General features: G+C 33.2%; 3 protein-coding genes across 6 annotated transcripts in view; 1 reads left to right on the top strand and 2 right to left on the bottom strand.

Annotated features, from left to right (window-relative positions):
- Window positions 1-5,351: 5,351 nt before the first annotated feature.
- On the bottom strand, window positions 5,352-15,298 carry LOC106122345 (uncharacterized). The gene is made up of 6 exons (XM_013318284.1): window positions 15,286-15,298; window positions 9,651-9,790; window positions 8,691-8,805; window positions 7,729-7,927; window positions 7,204-7,366; window positions 5,352-5,777 (listed from the first exon to the last, which is right to left on the bottom strand). The coding sequence occupies exons 1-6, from the start codon at window positions 15,296-15,298 to the stop codon at window positions 5,667-5,669; spliced, it is 741 nt and encodes a 246-aa protein (XP_013173738.1). The 3' UTR covers window positions 5,352-5,666.
- Window positions 15,299-16,398: 1,100 nt separating this feature from the next.
- Window positions 16,399-17,406, top strand: LOC106122343 (probable sodium/potassium-transporting ATPase subunit beta-3). The gene has a single exon (XM_013318283.1). It carries the CDS (start codon window positions 16,465-16,467, stop codon window positions 17,404-17,406), a length of 942 nt encoding a protein of 313 aa, XP_013173737.1. The 5' UTR covers window positions 16,399-16,464.
- Window positions 17,407-22,653: 5,247 nt separating this feature from the next.
- The window catches only part of chp (leucine rich repeat containing G protein-coupled receptor chaoptin), a 51,781-nt gene continuing 48,031 nt past the window's right edge, over window positions 22,654-26,403 (bottom strand). For 3 of the 4 annotated variants that reach the window (XM_013318605.1, XM_013318607.1, XM_013318606.1), the window contains 7 exons: window positions 26,265-26,396; window positions 25,678-25,875; window positions 25,222-25,506; window positions 24,539-24,781; window positions 24,120-24,355; window positions 23,795-23,921; window positions 22,654-23,712 (listed from right to left, as the gene is read on the bottom strand). In XM_013318605.1, coding sequence (XP_013174059.1) covers window positions 23,608-23,712; window positions 23,795-23,921; window positions 24,120-24,355; window positions 24,539-24,781; window positions 25,222-25,506; window positions 25,678-25,875; window positions 26,265-26,396 — 1,326 coding nt within the window. In that variant the 3' untranslated portion in view covers window positions 22,654-23,607. The remainder of the gene's footprint in view (window positions 23,713-23,794; window positions 23,922-24,119; window positions 24,356-24,538; window positions 24,782-25,221; window positions 25,507-25,677; window positions 25,876-26,264; window positions 26,397-26,403) is intronic. The other variant, XM_013318608.1, reaches the window with a different exon arrangement.

The following is a 26,403-nucleotide window of genomic DNA, read 5'->3' as shown; positions in this document are numbered from 1 at the left end:
TGGAGACCATCACTTAAGTGTACTTGTGGAGATGAAGTAGGATTCTCATCAAGCATTGTTTCTGGGATTGCTAAATAAATTAAGGATTCATGGCTTACGTCCTTATTTATTTTGATCACGTTACTCAAGTCGTTGGGGGATCGACCTGGAAAGTATAAAAATATATTGCCATCCCTCTTATTTACTTTAAAAAAAGAAGACAACATTATGTTGTATCTACTCTAAATGAACACAATTGTCTTCTTTAATTATTATTTTAAAAAGTTTTATTATATTTTTTGTATACTCAGATTCCTTTCATTAATGTTTCTAAAGATAGATGCTTTAATTAACCGTTATCGTATATTTATGAAGATTTGTATACAAAAAGTGTATAAAAGTTGAAATAAAAAGCTTTCTTTATCCACTTTACGGCGAGAGACGACAAGAGGTGCCCTCTGCCGACGTAAATGACCAATAAATACTAATGTCGAGTCTCATGAAACTGTTTTACGATTATTTCAGTGTTCGCGGGAGGTTTTTGTTAAGTTACTCGAGCTAAGTTATACTACAGTCACTGGAACAAATCTATAGGTTAGTTATAGGCTGAATACAAAGCTAGAAGTTCGATTGTTTTATATTATAAAGTGGCAAAGTAAGCGGTAACCTGAATTCGCCGAAACAGAGAAGCGTCAGCTACCCACGGGTAACCGCAGTTGTTAATGCGTTGCTTACCTTTAAACGACAAGAAGGAGACGGAAAGAAAAATAATATTTCCCCTCCTGTGTCCCATCCATCCATTTCTACTTTATAAGAAAAAGGAGGGAAAAAGGGAAAAGAGGACTAATTAGGCTTCACACAAACATTTTTTTTATTCATATAATAAAATAAAATTAGAGTTATTTCTTACAAAAACTATCATTCTGAAACTATGAATTATGGTGGAAGAAACGTTATTTTAAAATGGTATAGCAATTTTATATATTTATATAAGAGGTTAAAAATAAAAAAATAACTACTATTTATCTTTAGAAAGAAATAGGTCAAGCGACAAGGATGACTTAATAAGCCAATCAAGCAGAATTCTCTCTCGCGTGTGTCGTATTCCCGTCCGCTATACTGCTTTTATTTATCGTACAACATTATAAAAATATCACCTTGTCATACAATGTTGTATAACAAAGAGACCATGTAGGTTTGTCATAGTAAATCTTTACTAAGGAAAACATAACGATTCTGAGTACGACAGTTTATCATTGCAATTCTTATTCATTTATTTATCTTATTCTAAATATAGTAAATTTCATAATAAAATAAAAAAATATACAAAATATATTAAATTAAAAATAGAGTACAACGGCTGCGGATCACTCATCTATATACGTCTTAGTTTAAATCTTACTATTATAATATTACAAATGCGAATGTTTAAATGGATGGATGTTTGCTTGAAGATATATCTGGAACGGCTGGATGGATCTCGATGAAATTTGGTATAGATGTAGAACATATTCTTGAAGAACAGATATGCTACTTATTAGGTTTTTGTGGAGAAGGAGTGGCGGGCGACAGCTAGTTATAAATACTTCTTATTTTGGTGTAGCTTTAGTAATTGAGTTCAAGGAAAGGGCAATTATTGAAAACTTTTCAGACATATTGAAGAGAAAAAATCGTAAACTTTGAAAGAACTAAATTTAATTTCAACTTCTCCTCGCGAAACTTAGACTAGACATTCAAACTATGTTTAAATCTTTGAACTATTAATAAAATGGACTTTAACGTGATATTTTTTTTCTTCCCACGCCTTTCTTAAGTATTTTTAGTTTCAGAATGATTTTTAAAACTTTTACTAACGATTCATTTTTATTCTCTTTTGTTGTCGTAAAAGACAACAACTTAATAATGTTCCCATTATTAAATTTCCACTGATAGACATAAAATATAAAATTATATAAATACCCGTAAGTAGAGATAATCTGACAGCGAAAGAAAATATGCAACATTTTCAAGATGAGAAAAATTTAATCTCTGTCATATTGTCGAATCGTTTTTAATCTGAGCGCTTTTTCTGGTTAAAGTAACGTACAAATCTTTGGAATTATATGTCGAGCCGTCTGTTGATTACATTACGAATTTAACAAAATCATCTTGACACAAATTCATTCACAAAAGAAACATTGTAAATGAAATTTTCATGTTTTAAGAGAATAAAAAAACTAGATCAAAGTATAATAAAGTACCAAATCTTTATATATATAATTCTTCTGTGAGTGTGTATGTCACTGAACTTCTCTCAAACGACTGGATCGATTTTGATGAAATTTTTTGTGTGTATTCAAGGGGATCTGGGAATGGTATAGATTCACAATTTTGTCCTCTGGACATGTTGCCTGGAACTAATTATATTTCTTTTTAATTACGCGCAGACGGAGTCGCGGGCTACAGCTAGTATATACATAAATTCTGAAAGGAAGAAAAAGGTATAATTAATATAAATAAAAAGGTAAGTTTCTGAAGACATTTCATTAGCTATTTAAATGGTATTATATACTAATTAAATTTTAATTAACTCTCGGAGTGAAGGGTTTGAAGCAACTTTAAGATAGGAGGAATAATTTGAACCGTGTTTAAAATTTAAATCATAGAAATTAACAAATGTTCATTTGAATTAATTAACATGATTGTAGTATACATTTAGTGCTATAAATCTGTACAGTATACTATACAATGTTAGAGGTCGCACGCGACTTCGTCCGCACGGTATTAAAGAAAACTTAATAGCCCATGTGCTCTTCCAGACTATATTATATATCTGTGTGAAATTTCATCAAGATCCGTCGAGCCGTTCCGGAGATACCTTTTAACAAACATCCATCCATCTAAACATTCGCATCTATATATATAAAAGAAAGTCGTGTTAGTTACACTATTTATAACTCAAGAACGGCTTTACCGATATGGCTGAAAATTGGCGAAGAGGTAGCTTAGAGCCAGGAGACGGACATAGGATACTATTTATTCATTTTTTTCGAATTTAAACCTTGAAGAGCTTCTTTTGATGTGACTTACTAATATTATAAATTCGAATATTTAGATGGATGAAATGTGGCTGAACGGATCTCGATTAAATTTGGCATACGTATAGAACATAGTCTGAAAGAACACATAGGCTACACTAATTAAGTTTTTTTTATATATCCACGCGGACGGTGTTGCGGGCGACAGCTAGTTTATAATATTAGTAAGATACATTTTGCTTGCGATAATTTATTTACCCTATATTTAGTATTTAGATTTATGTGTTCCAATAACCTAATTCTTATATTGTTTCTCGATACTTCAAAAGACCTACAAATATGAAGTAAATGGAGATATATTCAAGTGAATAAATCAAGACAACAAATGATGTATAAGTAATACAAACAAGTTATAAATCTTTTATGTTTACCAATACTTGGACTACTACATATTCCTGTCTCTGTTTTATTCAAAGACAGAAAAAGGACGACAATATAATTTGACAGTGGGTAAAAAGAATGGTCTGTATTTTCAAAACATTCGTCTTCTCATATCCCTTTGAGGGACAACTGTCATAGACGTAGGAAGCCGGAAGAAATTAATAATTCATATGAAAAATGGCCTTTTCTTTTGGTTGTATTATATTTTTAGAAAATTATGACATTGGCCTTATTTACAATGTTTATTTTTCGACATTTTACATTTTACCTTTTCAATTTTGATATCGGGGGAAATCTTCGAGGTACCCTGTCTTGGGGGAAGACAGGGTTATGTCAGATTCTTACTCACTAAAACCCCCTCGGTGGCCAACATCAAGTGCGACTGTGAGGTCCCGGGATCTCCAGAAGAACGCACCGAAACCCTTCCCACTGGGCTTCTGCACGACTCCAAGAAAATACTTCCTCGTGCCTTCGTAAGATTCGGCAACATCGGACCACGCAATCTCGCTGTTTTCTCGGTATGCTTTCATTGGCAATCAGGGCATTCTGACCGCCACAACATCCTAGCTGCCTTTTTTAACGCGACTGCGTGAAAAGGGAGAAAAACGAAAGTAGCCCTATTGACTACACTTGAAAATACTTGAAAATATGGTAAAAAATAAGCATTAGCTTGCAAAGTTAATATACACACTTCATATACGCAGTTTCATGAATATCAACAAAGGCCAGCCTACATAAACAAGCCGCTTATAAATTAGCTGACGTGAAGTGTACCGCAATTAAGGTCGATGGGCTAACCTTAAACAATCGATAAATTATTATGAAATATTGCTAGGGATATAGCTGGCAAGATTGTAAGTATGGAGTCAAAACAAAACAATTGTGCAATTTGTGATTGCTTCTTGCATTTGTTTTTCTTCGCAGATATGTGCAGGTTGCATCACGATGTGGAAAACATCATTCATCGTAAGAACGTCGGATAAATGTACATATGTAAATCGGAAATCAAAACATACATTGGTACATGGATGGATTCGAACCCAGGACCAAGTCCAAGGATTGCAAGTCAAGTGCTTGACCCCTGAGCCACCGATTTTGATATCAAAAGAGCGTCCGTTGTTCGGGGGCCAGGGGTCGGTGGTGATGCCAAATATCGGCCAAATGTCGGTGAGCAAATATTTGCTTACTACTTATATAAATGTTGGCTGTCGCCCGCGACTACGACCGCACGGTTTTTAAAAAAAAACTTTCTTACATAGTAACCTATGAGTTTTCACAGATTATGTTCTAGATCTATGACAAATTACAACGACATCTGTTGAACCGTTTTGCTGATAAATTGTAACAAACATCCATCCATCCATTCACAGTAGATAGTAAGATAGGTAATTGAAAAACGATATCTGAATTGCAAATTATATATTTACACATATAGCTCATATAAAATGTATAAACTTTAAAAAGTTATGTACACAATAAATTAATTATATATTCTAAAATGTTTTATATACTAAGAAATGCATTTTATAATTATTTATGCGTTTTTTTACAAAAAAAATATAAACAACTGCTAATTTTTCTTATAAAAAATATGAAATATATTTTACGAGAATTCTTAATAACTAAATCGTGCCGGTGATTTTGCTCCGGAATACAAAGATGTTATTGATGTAAGATGTTCCAAAGTAAAATCAGCACAACTGGGATTCTCAAAAGAACAAAACGTTCTATATAAAAGACATAAGTAAGTGCAGAATAACGGGAGATAATCACAAAAAGGGGCTACTTTTTAGAAGTTTTTATTACAGCGTAATAATTAAATCAACATAAAAAGTGTATGTTTCATTATTATTTTTACATTTTTTATTTATCCATGAATGATAAAAAATACCAAATGACAATGCAATAATTTATTAGAATGTTACATCTTCATTAAGGAAAATGGACGGTTATTTTCACGCTGTGTAGAGTTAAGAAGATTTCGATTCAAAAAGCATTTTTCTTATTTCCTATTTGTTTTATAAAATATACATTTGCCTACATCTACTCGTATCTCTAGCATTTTCAACCGTATCCAATAAACGATCCGTACAAAACGTATAGAGATTTTATAGTTACGTGTATATAAGCAAATCCATTGAAAATATTTCTAAAAAAAGTTTGAGATAATCAAAATTATGTTCAGATCGATTATCGGGTTCGGCAGTTAATCTACGTAGAACAACTTTATCAAGTGGGTTCTATTTGTGGCGATTGCGGGTTCTTGTTATTCCCGAACGGACTCCCAGCTTCTCCATCTCCACTGTTACCGCTATTCACTGCTACTGATGTCAGCGGTACCTATGGGAAAAAACCATTAGATAACAAGAAGTTATTATATCCATATTTTCTACGCCTAGTATAATCATAGGGAAAGATAGAGATGTATGGAATATTAGTACAGTCGTGGAAATCTGCGGTATTTCAGTTACAGAAAAATTACCTTGCAACGAGAATTAGCGGTGTACGAATAACTAATCGTGCTTCATACAGACACATTGTAAAGCTATGTTCTATCGGTCATTGTTCTGCATCATCAAAACGTTCAAACAAGTTCAGCTTTTAAGGTGTAACACCGTCAGTTTCCTTGATTGTACATTCTGTGACGACGCCCGTAGGGAAAAAAGGCTAAAGAGTTGATGACCCCGTTCACCTTTAGCTCTTTAATTTCTCTATCACTGGCTCAACATCCAGACTTTGTCAAATATAATCATTCGAATTTTATACAATTTAATAATAAATGCACTTAAAATACCTAGATTAGGCTCACGATGTTACCGCCATGTGGCGTATGAAATCGACTACCATTATTCCGAAAGTCGTATCGGTGAATGGACTGATAGCAAAGAGCTTCGACCAACATCTCAAGAAGCTCTCGCTAAACAGTTGGATTAAGGGCCCGATACAAAAGGCAGTTATCGTAGAAACCGCACGCATTGTGAGAAGGTTCCTGTCTCTGCAGCCCTGACCACTGGTTGTTTGAGTCATGGGACTCCGCAGCCGGTGATGCTCTATTTTTAATATAATATATTTTGTATATTTTTTTATTTTATATATGAAATGTAATATATTAAGAATAAGGTTGATAAATGAATAAGAAATGCACTTAACACAAAACAGATATAAACTGCAATAATAACTTACTTAAATGGTTGTCTTTGATTAATTGAGAACTATCAATAAAGACTGTGAAAGAATTTAAGATGAATGCGTGCAACAAATCAAACTGTACGTTGCGGTCGATTCATTACAGAAATCGATATTCTATTTTGAATAGATGTACTTCGCTTATGTTAAATATAAATATTATTCAACATTTCAACATCAGCCAGTAAACGGAAACGTTGCATATGGTATAATGTAATCATATATAATTTTATTATATAATATAAATAAAAAAATAAACGCAAATAAATTATTGTATCATGGTTGTGTTTGCTCTGCCCAGAAGGTCATTTTCGCAATTATTGCGCTGAGGTTAAGCGACAGCTTGTTCTAATGAGTTTATATTTTGCACAAAAATCACGTCCCATAATTTACATTTATATTTAGGATAAAATTGGGGCGCATTTAAAAACAATTATTGTTGTCAAAGGAAAAACTGTGTATTGAAAATTCTGGCCTTCTATTCATGTACGTAAATTACGAATATAAAATTGGTTCTGTGATTGAATTAATCCACAATATGTATTAATCACGATAAATTTAAATAAAATATTCAACATACCATAGAAACAGCGGTACAGATATGTGCGTCGGAAGGTCTTGGTGGAGTGACGGCGGGATCGAACCTGAGGTCCAATTGCAGCATGTACACAGTCGCAGCCAACGTGCTTATTGAAACAACGAGCTGCGCCACCGCAACTCCAACACATGTTGTGCTGCTGCAGCTGTTTTGAAAAAAGAAACATTAGTATGGATAAGAACAAAAATTTTAAGAAGAGAGATGACAAGGCGAGAACACTGTTATCCAATTTCCCTGAATCCACCAAAAAATATGAAGCTGAAATTTAGGCAACTCATACGGGAAGAGTTCGGCCATTAAGTTGTTGAAACATTAAATATTTTCATAGGTTTTCGAAATTTCCATTAGATACGTACTATTTGAAGAATTTAGAAGCAACCAGCAATTTTATGAACATCATCATCATCGACCTTTATATCCAGTCTATTGTTTCTCATGAGCTTTTCAATATCTGTTTCAGCGTGCTTATACCGGTCTTAATGTCTTCCATGACCCAATAGCACTTACCCTAAATTCATCAGCGTTCTTATACAAATCGCTAGCATTGCTATATGCGCGGCTATAGCGACTGTCCACAACGCGGTGAGTGGCACAGCGGCGCACGGCGCTGGTCCCAGCACTCGCCACGGCGCTCCCCAAGATCTCGACGTCCGGGATCTCGCTGTGTTCCAACCTCCGAAACCACGACTAAAGTAGACTGATGTCGCTGGTTACAAACAAAGGAAGTTCTACATTCAAATCGTTTTGAAAATAATAATATTTGTCATCACATCAGTCAGTTACTTCTAGAGGTTAAGAATTATTGAGCGAAATAAGCTTTGTAAGTAATTAAGTTTACTGTAGCACTCAGAGTTGTTAATTGATATCTAAAGGAGTCTCTTAATGTAGATTTCCCAAGTAAATTTACATTAAGTGTGACTACTTAAAGTTACTGAGTTCAGCTAGTCATAGAATTTCAACTGCAATAAGTCTCAAGCTATGCATAAATACATTCGTATCTAATAGTTGGGATTCGGGTTTAAATCCATAACATAGCGGTTAAGTACGCTTAAGGATAAGACCTGCCATTTGTGGGTTATTTTATGCAAATCGGTTGTTCCCTCGGGTGTGTTTATCTCTTAAGAAGATTATGTACGTCCTTTTAATTGCATAGTATTTTAAATGTTGCAAGATTCAGTGTGGTATTTTAATTAACACAGGTCTGTGGTTTATGATAGAACATGAAATTACTGGGATCAAGTAATTTTGAATTTAATAAAACACTGAATAGGATCACATAATTTGAGTCCCTCTTTTTGGATTCAGAAATTTAGATTTAATTTGTTGTAAAATAAACAACAGCATTTTCGTCAATTTTGCTTTTATTTCTGCAATTGCTATGACGTTTGTTGTTAAAGAACTTACTAACGATTGTAAAAGATAATTTGCTTAGCTATAATCATGTAAAATATTAGATGTAGATGTATTACTTGCAGCTACAACTGTGATGGCTCCAGCGGGTACTCCTAATCCTAGCGCTGGTTTTTGTTTTTCTTCCAACCATCCAACTGCACCGACCACCAGACCACCGATGCCACAGACGATCTAGAAAAGAATAAGCAGGAATTACTTTGCATCACTTATGAAAAGAATAACAAACAGATTACACTTTCTTCTTTCGACTCTTCTTATTTGTTTTTTCTTTCTTTCAATTAACGCTTGGCTTTAAATAATGTGAATGTGCTACTCTGTTTCGCATTTTACTAATGATGATGTCACAAACACGCTACGCTCACCAGTGTTTAAAATACATGACGTGGAAAATATCAAAATGGAACTTAATTATATCAACCAATCCATCTTCTTCGCAAAATTAAAATAAATTTTAAATTGAAATGTAAATCAGAATTCCTATCTGAAGCTAGGCTGACTTTGCAAACGAAGACATACCTAAAACATTTAAATGTTTATAGAAAATTCGAAATCTGCGTCCTGTCAGTCATCGGATCTTTAGTCATAAAATCATTTCGATCTTGAACTTGGGTTTTTATTATTTTATTTCTATCTTTATTTATACATTATGTACGAGCGCAATTGCTATTTATAAACATTGTTTATTTCTTTGCGTTATTTCGAACAGTCGTAACATGTCAGGTAAATTTACGACTCTTTTTAATTGTTCCTTTATAAACTTTCTGACATTTGAACTTCGTAAAATAAGCGTTAATCGTTCCTTTGTTTTCATCATCTCAACGTTTTGATGATCTTTCGATCGGTGTAAAAAGTTCGTGTCCTATTTCACTTTGCTTACCACTGCGTGTATGCAAACCACTGCGTGAAGTGCATTGTCCGTAAAGTTTACGCGAATTCGCAACTGTTTAAAATACTGTAGGTTGCTATGAAACCGGCATCATTATAAAGATAAAACGAGACTCTCAGAGGAATGTTACCTGCAATACTCTAACTCTTAAGGCAACAGCAAATGGGTAGACTCGGATACCAGCTGCCAGAGGCTCGTCACCTTTGGAGACTCCACTAAGAGCGCTACAGACAGACTGCTTGCGCGACCACATCGTTTTGTTGTGAAACACTGGAACAACACATTAATAAATTACTTAGCTATAGACTAAATAAAATGATTAAAGGTACGGTTAATAGTCTAACATGATCATGTAAAAATATGAATGAAGAAATTATTACAAGGGAAATATAATCATACAAAGTAAATAGTGTGTTGTTGTTTTGACCGACGGGTTAGATTTTATAACCAGCTTATTAGTGGATGGACGAGCATACGTGATTAGATACTTTAATCTTGAAAGAGAACGCGTACTCCAGGATTGACAAAACGCAATTCGGAATTGGTATTAAGTCCAAGGGAATATTTTTAGTAATATATTTTTCATTATGAATAACACTTCTGCTTCTACATGAATATATCTCGATAACGTTTTTAGCAATTATCTTATCACTATTTGATGAAAAAAGCTGACATATTTCTATCAGCACTTAAAATTGCTAAAGTTATTAATAACACCCAGAATATTTTAGCAATGTAAGTTAAAACTAAGAATGAATTGATTTGACAATATTTATGACGTAGTTATAAAAGTATAATTATTTAATTCGTGATTCGAAGATGTGAGTTGATAGATCTTCAAATAGGTTCAAGAAATTTAAAGTATATAATCTGTTAGAGACGTACAAGAAATTCAATAAACTCGTAAATTAGTACACTTCAGACTCGAGTTGTCTGTAGTATTCTTGTCTCAATGATAAATGAAGCCTGTTTTTTTCTTAGCAATCAATTGTCTCTTTGTGTAGTTTAATTTACTTCTAACTCACGAGAATTCTTTATTTTTCAACCAATTGTACGATTGTTATACTTAAGAATATAACAAAAGCTTGCAAACTCTTTATCTCTCGTTTATAATAATTAACTAAAATAAGTTACTGGTTACAGAGCTAACTGCATATTTAATTTGATTAAATTTCAAACGAAAAAAACAAAAGAATAACCACATAGTATAGTTCTCAGCAATCTTGTGTCCTTGACCTTGAAATAAATATGTACCTCCTTTAGATAAATTGACGTGACGAGATCGCAGAGCTTTTAGTATTAGTCCGCTGTCGAAATTGTCAACAAATTTATCTAAACTTCCAGATAGTGTAGCATTTTTGGCTATTTTTATAGTGGCGAGAATTTGTTTCTACTTGTACTCTAAACGATAGAATTAAATTAAGAAAGATATCGAGATCTCTTTGTGGAGCTAGAACCAAGGTTTTGTGTTCCAGATCTTTAATTAGCCTTTTAGTTCTTATTCTCTTCTATCCATCTTTTCTAGAGCCTAATCGATTCCATATTCTTAATAAATTTACACACCTTTTGGACAAGATATGTTTAATTCTAAATTGTATAAGGCCACTAAGTCAAATGTCAATTACGGGAATTTTACGCAGCTACGTTTAGAGGTCCCATCTAAATCAGGCGCGTTATCTTCACTAAGCACTCCGTCTCAGAGCTCGCTGAGATCGACGTTCAATTAGGACTTATTAAGCTTCATTAGGCTTAGTTAGTTTGAGGGTGTACGTACAAAGACATTTCATTACCTTTGATCGCGTTACAATTGAATGAAATATATTTCCTTGAAAAGATAGCACACCAGTCTTAACATATATGTTTTGGTTAAATAATTTCAGCAAATTGTGCATTAGAAAAGTAAAAATATAAATTTCGTCTCTGAGTCTTCTCTTTTTGCTTGCTACTGGTTAACAATTAAACATTTGTGAAATGTAGGTTAAGTTCTAACTATTGCGATTACATGACAAATCACTTAATAAATTAACACAGTTATTTACGCGAGGAAATTGTTACTTCAACTGTGAGAAGAATAATTACTTTATTGCATTTCAAAATCTGATTATCGAAATACAGAAATTGACTAAATTAAAAAACGACATAAATATTTACTTAACAGCATATAGCTACATATATGTTAAAACTAGCTGTCACCTGCGACTCCGTTCGCGCGCATTAAACATAGATAGTAGTCGATTCTCAGACCTACTTATATAATAAAATTTCATAAAAATCGGTCAGGCTATTTCTGAGGAGTATGGTAACTAACATTGTTACACGAGAATTTTATATATAAGATATGTAGAACAAATGCGTACACAGAAGACAAATATAGGTGCGGTTAGATTCCGAGCGTGACCTTTTTTTTATTTGCCGTCGCAAATGTAAATCGCTAGAATTCCCTTCACTCCATTTTCGTGGTCGTGTGACGACGGGAATATGTTATACGTTGAAAGAGGATTTATTTACACGTACGACGTTACTCTAGTAATTAGGTATATGAAAGCTTTTAAACTAACGTCGCATCTTTTCGATTCAGTTTAGGTCTTTGGCAAGAATACTGTGGGTTCTAATACATTTTTAAAACCACTGAAATTAAAAGTTCTTTTAATGGTAGTACGCTGGTCAAGATACAATTTTTAATACGTAGTGTTGGCTATGGTCTTGGTTATCTAAAGCGCCAACGTCATGATTCACGTCGTTGGCAGGCGAGCGAAGAAATTGTATGGTATGATTTTCTTGTGGTGTTGGTGAGCCGTAACTCTCCAAAGACTGGGACATTACACAAACTTGAAATACATCTAGAAATAAATCTGTCTATCAAATATCAAGTTTGAATTTATATTTCACATATAATTTAATGTCTAATAGAATCGGGAACTTCTGCGTACATTTTACAACGTTATTTATGTCGGTACTTTGAAGTGTTACCAATATTTATGGTTATGATTTTATCAATAGTAACGTGATTCTTTTGTGAACGCAGTTATTACTTGACTGATAAGAGGGTAGCGTTTTTCGCTGGTATGTTTTTATGTGTGTTAGTCTGCATATCTTGTTTATGTCATCATACAAAGAAAATTAAGAGCGACGGTGGCTCAGGGGTTTTATGACTTGTAATCTGTAGGTCCTGGGTTCGAATCCCGCCTTGTACCAATGTGTTTTTCGATTTCCGATTTGCATATGTACATTTATCCGACGTTTTTACGGTGAAGGAAAACATCGTGATGCAATCTGCACATATCTGAGAAGAAATTCAGAGATATGTGTGAAGTCAATCAAGCTGCACTGGGCCAGCGTGGTTGACTATGGCCTAACCACCCTTAACTTAGGGTAGGCTCTGAGCCCCTCAGTGGGGACGTATAGTGAGCTGATGATGATGATGACTAAGAAAATATATAAATTCCATTTTAGCCGTTTTGATAATTAGTTCATGTTGAATTCATGCAAAAAGATCGGTGCTTGGAGTAACCTCATTAAAATTCATTTTAAAATAAATCGCTTTAATAAAATTTTATAAGAAAGCATCAAAGTAAAATAAAAATAAGACGTTGAGTGGAAGGGTTAATTCTACAAAGGGTATAAAAAAATAAAAATGTTTTACTTTTAGTTGATTTAATTTTTGCGTCGTTATATTTTAGCATCTGCCAATTTTGAAAAATTCAAGCTTTTCGTCAAACTGTTAAATTATTGTTTTTCTTTATTTTAAACTAGCTGTCGCCCGCGACTTCGAATTTAATGCTGATTACTTTTTAATGTTATTATTATTTCTTCGGTACTAATGTTATGTCACTTTCCCAATTTCTGTGTTCTCGTCCTTTCAATTTGAAATGCTCTCTTGATTCCCGTGTGAAATGGGCGATAAATGAGACATTACGGTCCCAAAGCGACCAACAGTAATTGATATTTAAATAATATTACCTACTTTGTTCTCCACGATAAGAATTTTTTTGTATTATGGAAAAATGAAGTACTGTCGTTTTTTTTTATAAAAGAAGGGGGCAAACGAGCAGCGGGAACACCGAGGTGATGAACGACACCCATGGACATCCGCAACACCAGAGAAACTGCAGATGAGTTATACACTCATCTTTCAAGTTTTTTTTAATTAGACTGAAAAAATGTTATTATGATTAAATCTTATCTGTAACAAGACTTGAGTTATATTGTATAAAACTTATATCTCGTTTACCTATAGCTATTAGAGTCAATGACTTCACAAATTAAAAATAAATAAATTAAAAAAAAACTATAAATAAATATATTTTTTTAATTTTGTGGTTTTTCTCAAAGAAAAGAAATAAATTATTGCAAACAAATATTTAATTGTTGAATGCCTAAACTTTATTAAGTAACGAGTAAAATCTAAATTTACTATAAATAAAAAAAAAATAATAGCTTACCGGGCATAAAAAAAATCAATAAGTCCATAGACAAATCACAACACTTAATAAGAACTAATATTTTATAGCGCGTAACATTTTATGCTGGAAGTTAACGCACGGGCCCGACACGTCCGTCGCCTCTCACACATGAAAGCCGACTGAAAACTGAAAGCCAATGATCGTGAAAGTCACATCATACTAACATTATAAACGCGAAAGTTTGGATGGATGGATGTACGTATTGTCTTTATTACTAGGTATCTCCTGAACGACTAAACGTATCTAAGTGAAATTTGGCTTGCAGAACATAGTCTGGAAGGACACATAGGCTACTAATTAAGTATTTTTTAATCCGCGCGGATGGAGTCGCGGGCGACAGCTAGTTAATTTATAAAGATCCTAATTTAAAGTGAAAAACTTTTATAAAATTTGTTCTATAAGTTTTCGATGAGGTGAAAATTTGGACCCTAGTAACAAATTCTCAAATTAATTCTTGCGAGTAGTAAATCAAAATTATTTCTGTCGGATATTTTGAATATTGAACCGCTAGATATAGAGATTTTCTACAAGAAATTTTCATATAACTGTGAGCACATTTGCTGGCAGAGTATTATTGGATTTCTCCCGCCCGAAGCTCCTCATTCAATGTACCTAAAGCCACTTGACTTAGCTTCAAATATATATTATTACACTGTTATTTTCCAGTTAAGACAAGTCTTTTTGTACTCACACTATTGTAATAACTCTTGAGATGATTACATTCAACGTAATAGTAGTTTTATGAGTTGTAGGATTTCCTTTGTCAAATTTTGTGACGCACTTTTTTAATAAAATAGAGAGATTTTATAAAAGACACTGTTTTTTATTTCTTCGAGCTTGTCGCCCGCGACTCCGTCCGGTCGCAATTAAAAAAAACTTAATTAGTAGCCTATATGTTCTTTTAGGTTATGTAATTTCAACAAGATCCATGCGTTCCGTAGATCTAAACATTCGCATTTATAATATTAGTAAGAAGTAAGGTTTTTTTGACTATAAAGACATATTTGAATCGCCTTTTTATATGACTTTCCAGCATTTCAAAGATGAAAGTGTACACGACAAAATGTTTTTGTCTATTATTAATATCTAATCCATTGATTTTATTTTGCATGCAAAATGGACGTATAACAAAGGTTAATTTCATTGCGTACTGTCTAGCAAATGCTTACAGACTTTGATAATAAGTTCTACTATCTATAGCAAGCCTCAAGGGACAGTGAACCCTGCAAACACTATCCCGCAATCTTGGACATTTCGTGACACCGAATCCGCTATTTTCCATGTCACTGATAATGCTCTAACCGTGATTTTCCATTTGTATAAAGACATTTTGTCATCCCTTTCATTATCTATAGAAAGATAAAGATAGAATATGTTTCAGTACAAATCTTGACAGTGGAAACATTTACTATTGTATCTTTTTAACAATCCCTATTCCCTTAAAGTCATATTCCTTTAATTCTACGTTTTGTTACATTGTCTTTTTCGTACTGCTTTTTGTGATTGTTCTACAAATTTGTACAGTCGTCCATGCTTATCTTATTCTAGAGTAGCGGGTGCTGGCGACTTCGTCAGCGTAGATTTAAAAATAATAACCAAGTTACTCCTTCACACATAAGCTACCGTCTAGTGAAACTCCCGTCGAATCTGATGATTAATTAGAATTTGTTAAAAAATGGATATTTTATTAGTTGGTAAAAATTGTTCATCATCCAGCTCACTATAAGTCTCCACTCGGGCTCGGAGTCTACCCTTAGTTAGACGTAACTGACAAAAATTAAATCCATAAAAAAAATTGCTGATGTAGAAAACGAAACTTACAGGCAAGAAAAAACCTTACTTTGAAAATATCTAAAGTACAGTATTAACATACTGGTAAGCAATATAAAACTTTAAATAAGGCTGCAGGATGCCGGTAGCTTGAATTAATCAAATTTTCGGCAACTTTCTTAGACCACTTACTTAAATTAGTTACTTAAGTAAATGAACAAACGCAAATTAGTATCTTAGTAGCTTTAATGTTATCATATATTTAACTTAATTTGTTTATGAGTTTTTATTATTTTACTGTGGGATAGCAGAAACGTTTATTTTTTTTTTATTTTACTCTATCTTCCTGTTAAATGACATTGTCATATCATGTCACGAACTTCTGAACTTCATAAATGGACAGGCTATTGCTTGGAAATGACAGCTTTTGATTAAACAAATTAAACGCGGATATTGAAGTTCCTGACACTTAAATCTATCCCCATCTTTAGTCCGAATCCTAGCAACCGCAACTATCAGCGATAAAAAGTCGAAAATCTAATAGGCACAAAATATCAACGTTTATAGCCGGTCCATGTATTGAGGTTAGTGTCACGACCATACTGAAAAGAAAACGTTTAAAAGTATCTGTCAAGTGTTGTCAACACATGTATGCGAGTTCAGAGACATTTATAATGTTTATTATAAAAATAAATTGTAGATAGATATAGTATGGAATCTAAAAACGAAATTAATAAAATTTCCAAACCGAAAACAACACCTCAGACTCCGAGTAAAGATAGAACGATACCATCTACATCTAGAGACGTGGGACGAGTGATTGTGGTCAAAGATGATCCCCAATCTCTCATACCATGGTACAGAAAACTATGGAAATATTTATATAATAACGAAAAAGGTACAGTATGCGAAAGATCACAGAAAAGTTGGTTGTACATTACTGGATATTCAATCATATACCTTTTATTCCTTTGCACGTATACTATGATATTTTTGTACGCAACATTATCGATCATAAAAATGCAAGGAGATTATCAAGTTATTGATAAAACTTCACTTCTAACATACTCCGATCATGGTATAGGATTATCTGCTACGCCTACTGGACTCAGCAATACACCATTAATCTGGTACAAAGAGAATGATGAGAAGAGTTACCAGAAATATGTTAAAGCGATAGACGAGTTACTATCAGATAATGTCAGAAAAAGAGTTAACAGGACCGAGTTAGGTCCTTGTGGACATCCTCCGTATGGATATGGCGAGAAACCTTGCATTGTTGTCAGAGTAAATAAACATATAGGTTGGTCTGTCAATCCTATACATGCAAATTCAACTTATTACAAAGATGTTCCAACACATATAAAGAAATTAGTAGAAAATAAACAAAAGAAGTTGTTTCTATCATGTGATGGGTTTCATTCTTATGACAAGGAGCATATTGGTAAAATAGAATATTTTCCTGATCCTCCAGGAATAGATGTGAATGTATTTCCTTCAGATATACAAGGAAGTTCGCCATTGTTAGCTGTACAGATATCAGAATTTACGTTGGGCATGTCAATAGCCGTTGAATGCAAGATGTGGTACGATGGACCAACGTCATCGTTACATTTCCTACTCTACGTCACACCTAAGAATGTATCAGTGTAAATAATCAATAAGTCTACTAAATTAAATGAAAGTTGTAAAAATGATATTTGTTTTTATATTCTAAATATATTTTTTAAATTCCTTGTTTACATAATCTGTTAGAGTTGCTTATGACTCAATGAATTGTAAATTCATTCGGTAATTTGATCTGCTACTTATTATTACAAAAAAATATTACTTTTAAATCTATGATTGAAGACAAAAGGATAAACATTTATCACTAGCTCAGTTAATTCGCAGTTGTAGTAGTCGTAGGGTTCTTCCAGACTGGGCGCTGGATTCGTGGGGATCCAGCACCTGAGGCTGAACGAAGGCCCTGCCCCATAGTGGGATCTGCTTCGGCAGCTGACGCAGGTGACGTCGCGGAGGAAAGCGCAAGCGTGCCCGTGGCCTCGCCATGATGCATAGGAGGAACAGAGGGGTTTAATGGGTATGCTTCCCATCCGGAAGAGAGGCATCTTCCAGACTATATTCTACATGTGCGCCAAATTTTATGGAAATCAGTTAAGACGTTCCGGAGATACCTTCAAACAAACATCCATTCATCCAAACATTCGTATTTTAGAAAGAAAAGAAAGTGAGTAATCATTTTTTAACCTAATAACTAACAGCGTGAAACTATTTTGCCAATGAAATATACATTCTAATAATATCCAATATTGTATTATCTGGGCAGTATCGTTTTCCTCTCTACATGACGCCTTATTTCCTCATCACAAGAACATCAACAGAGCACGAGCTTATTTATTATAGACTAACTGTCACCCGCGACTGTCCGCGCAGGAATAAAAAAATACATAATTACTAGGCTATGTGTTCTTCCAGATTATTTTAGTGGGATCCATGCAGTCGGGAGATGATATAAAAGATAAAAAAAATATTAAAAATAGAGTACCACCGGCTGTGGAATCTCATGACTGAAGTAACATGTCAGGGCTGCAGAGACAGGAACCTTCTCTCGATGCACGCGGTTTCTAGAATAACTGCTTTGTGTATCGGGCCCTTAATCCAACTGTTTAGCGAGAGACTCTTGAGTTGTCATCTATATATATAAAAGAAAGTCATTTTAGTTACACTATTTATAACTCAAGAACGGCTTTACCGATATGGTCGAAAATTGGTTAGGAGGTAGCTTAGAGCCAGGAGACGGACATAGGATACTATTTATTCATTTTTTCGAATTTATGCCTTGAAGAGCAGCTTTTTATTAATGTTATTTAACTTACTAATATTATAAATGCGAATGTTTAGATGGATGTGATGTGGATGGATGGATGGGAAGGCTAAGTTTTTTTATATATTCACGCGGACGGAGTTGCGGGCGACAGCTAGTTTATAATATTAGTAAGATGGTGATTGATTTTTACGTAACTTAATAAATTAAACAAAATAATCAGAACGTGATTCAGTACTTAATTACTGAATATATTTATCAAGATAATAAAACAAACCCTTTATATTATATATAGCAGAAAACAATAAATAAGGCTTCGTATCTGATTTCAAATTATTTCGTTTTCATTTATGAGGCTTCATCGATTAATTACTGAAATACGGTCGAAGAAAGAGAAGCAAGAGTCATTGTATTGACGTCCATAAGCGAGAATCTTGGGATGGAGAAAAAGGTTAAGCGAGAAAAATATCGCGGTTTCGTTCATTATAAAAAAAATATATCTTAACTAACTGTCGCCCGCGACTCCATCCGAGCGGAATTAAGAAACTTCATTAGCCTCTATGTTCTTCCAGATTATGTTCTACATCCATGCCAAATTTCATCAAGATCCGTTGAGCTGTTTTATGATATGTGTATATCTGATACCTTGAAATAAACATCCATCCATCTATCAATCCATTTATGTAAACAATCACATTTATAATATTAGTAGGATTATCCCTGTCTTTCTTCTTTGAGATTAGAGTTAAAAAAAATGTGAATTTTGGTCTCAGAAACCCATGGTATACTTCTAACTTTTTCTTTTTGTGGGTTTTTTCATAATTCTTAAGATTTAAGGTTTGGAAATTAAAACAAATGTATGTTTATGCAATAATTTATTCTTACTCTAATAATTCAATTTTTAATATATTCACACTATTAAGATTCATTAAGTAGATAAACATTTTTAAATCGAATTTATTTTAATTTAATGTTCCTAGCGGCAAAACATTCGATTCACGTATAGCTTAGTAACGATTCCAAATAAGTATGGCTAACAGGGACTTATACTATTGAGTTTTCACTGCCAAAAAATATACAAAAACATCATCATTATCAGCTCACTATACGTCCCCACCGAGGGGCTCGGAGCCTACCCTAAGTTAAGGGTGACAAGGCCATAGTCAACCACGATGGCCCAGTGTGTGTTGGTTAACTTCACACATATCTTTGAATTGATTCGCAGATATATGCAGGTTGCATCACGATGTTGTCCTTCACCTTAAGAACGTCGGATAAATGTACATATGTAAATCGGATATCGAAAAACACATTGGTACATGGCGGGATTCGAACCCAGGACCTGCATATTACAAGTCAAATGCTTGACCCCTGAGCCACCGACGCTTACATACATACAAAAACATGCTATCTCTTAAAATTCTCTTGGAAAAAACAGAGAACACGATATTTTTATAACGCAATGAAAACTGACCATATTATTTTGGTATACAATCTTAAAAAAACTTAATAAAACATAGATTAAAAATATTTTTTTTGCAATAAAAAGTATTTTAATAAGTAAAAAAATCAATCAAACTTTCAACGCAAAACGTAGTCATGCAAAATCAAATCATTTTAAATATTAACAATTGAATGAACACATTATAACTTAAAAATAGTTTTTATATTTAAAACGTAACATCCTTATAAGTAATCGTTGACATTCAAGCGAATAACTTAATAATAACTTATCTGTGATAAGTCCCTTGTTAGTCAAACTACAAATAGTAACAACTTAATCCGATTGGAGAATGTATATAAAAATTCTAGCCTATTAAGCATAAATTAATATAAAATCAAATAATTTTAAATTGCATGTTACATCGGTGTTTTTGAATTTATTAGTAATTCTAACATATTCCTAGCATCCTACAAATTCCTAAGAAGCTGCCTGAAACCATAGATGTCATCGAAGCGATTGATAAGTTGAAAAAACTTCTACTATAGTAAAATCATGTAGTCTACGTAATTAGTATTTAAGGTACGCATCCATTTGACGCGCCAGACGCACCGCACACACAGCCCGCAACCGATTGCTTGATAAATGCCTTTCAATGCGGGAGGCACGGAAACGCAGCGTTAAGGAAAATCATTCAAAGCAAACTAAAATCCGTTGCATGCGTGCGGTGCGTCCGCCGCGGGATGATGTACACGTACCTTTATAGGCACCAATCGGATAAAGTTGTTAACAGCAAGAATTTATTAAGATCGATAAATCTATACTTAAAATAGTTGGCACTATCTATATGTATCTATCACATTCGGACCTTGCAGGTTGATTTTATATTGAAAAAAAAAAGAATTTTGATGTATTACATAAGTGGTCAAAATACTGTAAGTTACATAATAAATAGGAGTTCTGCCTTAATGGATTTTTTACTGCGATTAGTAAAAATTCAACATCCATATCACATTTTAAGGGTCGTTTCCACTGAAAGATAAGGCATATTATCCAATATATATAGTAAGAAACAGTTAAAACATAATTTTTAAAAGATAAAGAGATATTCATCTATGATTTTTTTTTTTCGATTTAATAAAAACGGAATTAAGAAATACTTTACCTACTGTGGGTTTCTGAGACTAAAATCCGTTTCAAATTATGTTTTACTAAAAATAATGACAAGAATGACGATATATTTTATACAGAGATTTTGGTCTCTGAAGCCCATAGTGAGTCATTTTTTTTAATTCCGTCATGTTACTTAACTTCAGGTAAGACAAAACTATTTGACGAGAACGATAAGAAATTCTTTGAATGTAATAAGTAGTATTTAATTTACTTGTACACTTGAGTAAAGAAATCATTGGAATGTTATAATTTTGATGCCCTTTAGGGTCTTAAAAAACTTAATTAATTTTAAAGCTACAATATTTGCATATGCGTAGATTCTATAAAGCTATTTATACCGGAATTCGTATGCAGATATTTAATAGTAAATTTTGAAAAATCGATTTTTTTATGAGGTTACATACCTGTGTAACAATATGACCATCTCTTTCACACTGTTCCATAAAATAGAGAAAACAATACTATTTTGACATGTACTACGATAATTTAAAAATTTTAATTACTTTTAATTGCAAAAATTGTAGTTTCAATTGACATAATATTCAATAAATAAGCTAAGGAGTTGTAAAGAGCAACTATTTTATACTAAAAATTTAAATCAGCTATACAATTCCCGTTCAGTTTATTAATATTCATCGTAGGCTTATCAAAAATAGAAGGATTAGAGTTTATATATATCACAAAATATATTCATTGTTATAACACTGTTTTCTATACCACTGCATCACAACAAAGCAAGAATTAAATATTGTAACTCAAATAAAAAGTATACCAAAATCAGTGAAAATCAAAAACCAAACTATATCATACAAAGAACTTAGTAATATGCGTTCAATCAAAAATAATTTAATAGCAAAATCAAGATATATTTTTGTAAGAATTAAAAAATGGAATGGTATAGAAAACAAATGTCTTAGTGCCTTTTTTACTAAGCAATTAACCGCGCAAATCCAACAACACATGATTGTCATAACGATCACCTCATAAATGTTTCACACGTTACCCACGCGGTTAATTGCTTAGTGGAAATAGCCACTTAAAGTAGGCCTGACACCATATTCAGACTGGACCACTGATGAAGAGGTATATCTGATTCATTCGTTAATTATACAGAAATATTTTTTTAACTAAATCTAAAATGCAATCAATATTGTTAGGTGCTTATTAGTACCAAAATCTAGCGTGCATTCTAAAAAAAAGAAGTATTATTCAGAAGAAAACTTTATAGGAGAAAATAAAGATTAACAAATGAATAAATGCGTAATATCAGCATTTTAAATTAGTGGAAAAGTACCTTATTATCAAAGTTTTTATACATTACAACATGCTTTATATAATTTTAGGTATTCACCAATAAGTATATTGAAATATGTAATAAAATATTTTAAATTTAATAACCAGATAAAATTTGAAAGATAAAATAACGAGATTTTAAATTTTTACCATTGATTGACGCTTAACTAATTTTGTTAATGTATAGAGATTTGAAAAATATAACACTAATTCAAACAGAGAAAGATAAAAGTATGTATATAGCTATGCATTAGATTATATAAAGAGGGTCAAACAAAATTTAACAACATTCAATTAGGTATATTACATTGATCCAATGGATTTATAACTAGTTAAGCCTAATACACAAACAAACATATCTATAAATAATATTGTTAATATTAATAATGGACGAACACATACCATTCGAGCGAATGCAGTCTACTTAGAGAATAATAATTAAGTCATTGCTTTCAATTCAACTTATCTTAATTCGAATTAAATGCAATATCTACATGACATTAAGTGCACTTCCAGATACTTATATTACATTGATCATAGTATCTACATTAAGCGTTCTCCTCCAAATTTTAATTAAAGTTTCAAACAAACAATCACCAGACAGTGCACGAAATGTGTAGATCTTGGACATTGAACGAAAAGCAAAACACTCTGTATATTGTGAAGCAAACTCAAAGTGCACGATACAGGGGGAATAAATTGCAACAATAACATAAACATAGATCGAATCACTAGAGATCATAAGATAATCTTCCTTTTGAATAACTAATAACAAATTTTTCTGGCTTCTTATCCCTCATAATATCCATTCCTAATATCAATTATACACTTTTGTATTCACCATCAAATAATCTCGCGGAGTCTTAGGGTTCTATCAAAAACTACACTAACAAGGATTTGGCTATTACAGAAATGCTACTAGGCCATATTACAGGTACAATCTGAAGAACTATCAACGTCTTCAATCTGATTTAAATAGTGGAATTATAGAGATATTAAAATTTGATGTGATCCTTCTTTGTTTTTTTTTTGGAAACAATTTCACTTCAGCTCAAAATGTATACACCGTTGATAGTATTCTATAAAACTCTTCGTAAATTCCTAGAAGCCAAAACAGTCCTCAAATATAAAGATATGTTAAAACTGACATTGCTAAAATAATGATTAAATTTGGTGACAACAAAAATCCTCGGCTCCAACTGCAGTCTAATTCCTTTGATAGTACCTGAAAAATAAAAACAGAATTAAATAAGAAGGGAACAGATAATGTTATTCAGAGTACTAAAAATCCAGAAATAGACACTTACGTCAATTAAAGTTCGATTGCTGTACAACGGGCAGACGGAGAACCTAACATCGTCCCTCGTGGCAACACAATCTGAAGGACTCTCACAAAGGTATTGTCTTCTTTTACGATCCCAAGCTTCAATCCATCTGAAAGGAAGCATGAAGTTAATTTAAAATACATTATTCTTAGTACATATTCATTAATTGGATTTGGACTATTAGCGCTTTTACTGCATTTTGGAGTATTACTCTCTTTCTCCCTCTCTGCATGCCTCTCCATTTAATGGAGGTTGGCTTGAGCTTGGTTGGATTAACAGAAAGTGAAAATTTAAAGAGGAATCTTACCCAATTCCACAATCACATGCAAGGGGATTTCCAGCTACCAGGATATCATGGAGGAACAAGTGGTTGGGGACGCCTGGCCATTCTTTTTGGGCTGGATTGGGCACTCTAGCCAGGCTGTTGTATCTCAGGTCTAAAGTCAAATTCTTAATGCGCCCCGGCTTCCAGAATACTTCGCTTGCGATGTCTTCGACGCTTGTGTTTTGTATTGTCAGTCGTAAGACCTTTGATTGCACTCCCTGCAAGAAAAAGATTAATAGTTAACATTAGTTTGCTGCTTAGATTTCAAATGTGATATTGGGCCTACTACAGAATCATGAATTTAAGGAAGTATATTTGATTTTATGGAATCTTGGTACGTATTCGCAAGTTGACTCTCAGGTTAAATCATAAAAAAACATATCAGTTAAAAATATACTTACACTCAGTAAATATTGAGATATAAACTTCAAAGATCTTCCAGTTAATGTTATATTATTCAGCTTCCCGGGTAATTCACCGGTCATCTCTTTACCAAGATCTACTTGTGGATCGTCTACTTCGATTTGGAGGTTTTCTAAGGCAGCATTATATGTTACCAATTGTGGTATGTTGAAATCTCTTACACTGGGATACACATTTACTTTTAGTGTACGCAAACTAAACATTTTACTTAATACACCGTGCTGCAAAAAATACGTACATTAAATAAAAGGTGCTTTAAAACATTTCATAAATAAATCTTAAAATAGACATTGCTTTGGTGGTCAAAAGTAAGGTGCTTACGTAACTATATATATGATTTAAATATTAAAAACGAATAATTTACTAGAAAATATTATTAAAAGGAGTCCCTTTAGGCAAGGTTCCGAAGATACTGGCAGCGTTCCCCCTTTGAATAGACCTAAACTAATTCTTTGTCCGAGGTAGCTGCCAGCTCTTCGGTCCCCTGTAATGTCGTTTAACTTTTTTGAAATATCCTTAAAAAGCCTTAAAGCGCTAGGACCCCACGAGCCAAGGGTCTCGACGCAGAATGGGACAAAATCATATTCGGAGCCTAGACCACTGTATTTGCTTGCTTTAGCATTTTCCGCCGCCTCACAAGCCGCACAATCTTAAAATATACCTCTAAAATATTCAGGCGAAGGCGGGTAATATCCAGATATTCCAAACGTGGTGAAACGCCATAGAGACTGGTGTTCCTTAAAGCTGTGATAGGATTCCCAGATAACGACAGCCAACGGAGATTGGTTAATGAATGTGTTGCCTCCGGTACTTTGGTGAAGTCATTGTACGAGAGATCTAGAACTCTTAGTCTAGTCAAGTTTCCTGTAGTCTCTGGTGATATCGATGGCAAGTTATTGTATGACAGATCTAGACTTTTTAGTTTTGATAATGACATAGATGGAATCTGAAAGAAATTATACATTAAAAGACGGTGCTGTCAGAAGTGTAAAAGACATGCTTCTCCCATCAGCTGAAATTCTATATTTTTAATTGTACGACATATTTCTTCTATCTCTTCATAATTATACGTTTGAGAAAGAATACATGAATGTTATTAATGCCAAAGAACACTTACAGATACTAAGCTAACATTCTTCAAGCCCAAATGAGATAGTCTTCGTTCTAGACCTTTGAACATTGTGTTGACACGCTCACTTGGATTGAATGGTGAGTTGTTGCTCAAGTCCAGCCATCGCAGTTTCGGTAACGCACCAAATGATCCGCCTTCGACACGCACCAAGTGATTGTCGGACAAATCCAACCATGCTAGGGACTGAAAATTATAACATATTTGAAAAGATTCGATATTAAAGCAGTTAATATAAAATTCGATTTTTTCTAGTTAAATAGTAACCGTCACCAAGCACCAAATGTCATCATGCTATTGGAATTCATAAAAAAGTATACTTTATTTAAATATAGTTGTAAAGAAAACATAATAATATCAATTGAAAAAAGATCAAAGCACATACTTACTTCAAATAAAAAAGAAAAATAGTGATGTATAACATAATTGCTAATAAAAAAAAATCATGAAGTAAAAAGACATAAAAAGGAAAATATACAGAAGAGAGAAAATTAGTAAAATACCCAAACAAATAAAAGTGCAGAATAAGGTTAGTACACTAAACAAAGTTAGTACAGGATCTAACAGCGGTCTACCTTGTACAAAATATTCTGCGGGAATTGCTTTTTTTGATGGAATACTCTGGTGTGATCCCGTCTAGCAGTGTGGTACATGTATTCGTCGTTGTAGTCGTCGTGGTCCTCAGGCCAGTAGTCCTGGTCGGGGCTCTGGCGA

Source organism: Papilio xuthus, unplaced genomic scaffold, assembly GCF_000836235.2.
Source record: "Papilio xuthus unplaced genomic scaffold, Pxut_1.1 DF826923.1, whole genome shotgun sequence".
In the NCBI taxonomy this organism is placed as follows: Eukaryota; Metazoa; Arthropoda; class Insecta; order Lepidoptera; family Papilionidae; genus Papilio; species Papilio xuthus.
The sequence above is the reverse complement of the archived record's forward strand: the minus strand, read 5'-3'. Positions and strand labels throughout refer to the sequence as shown.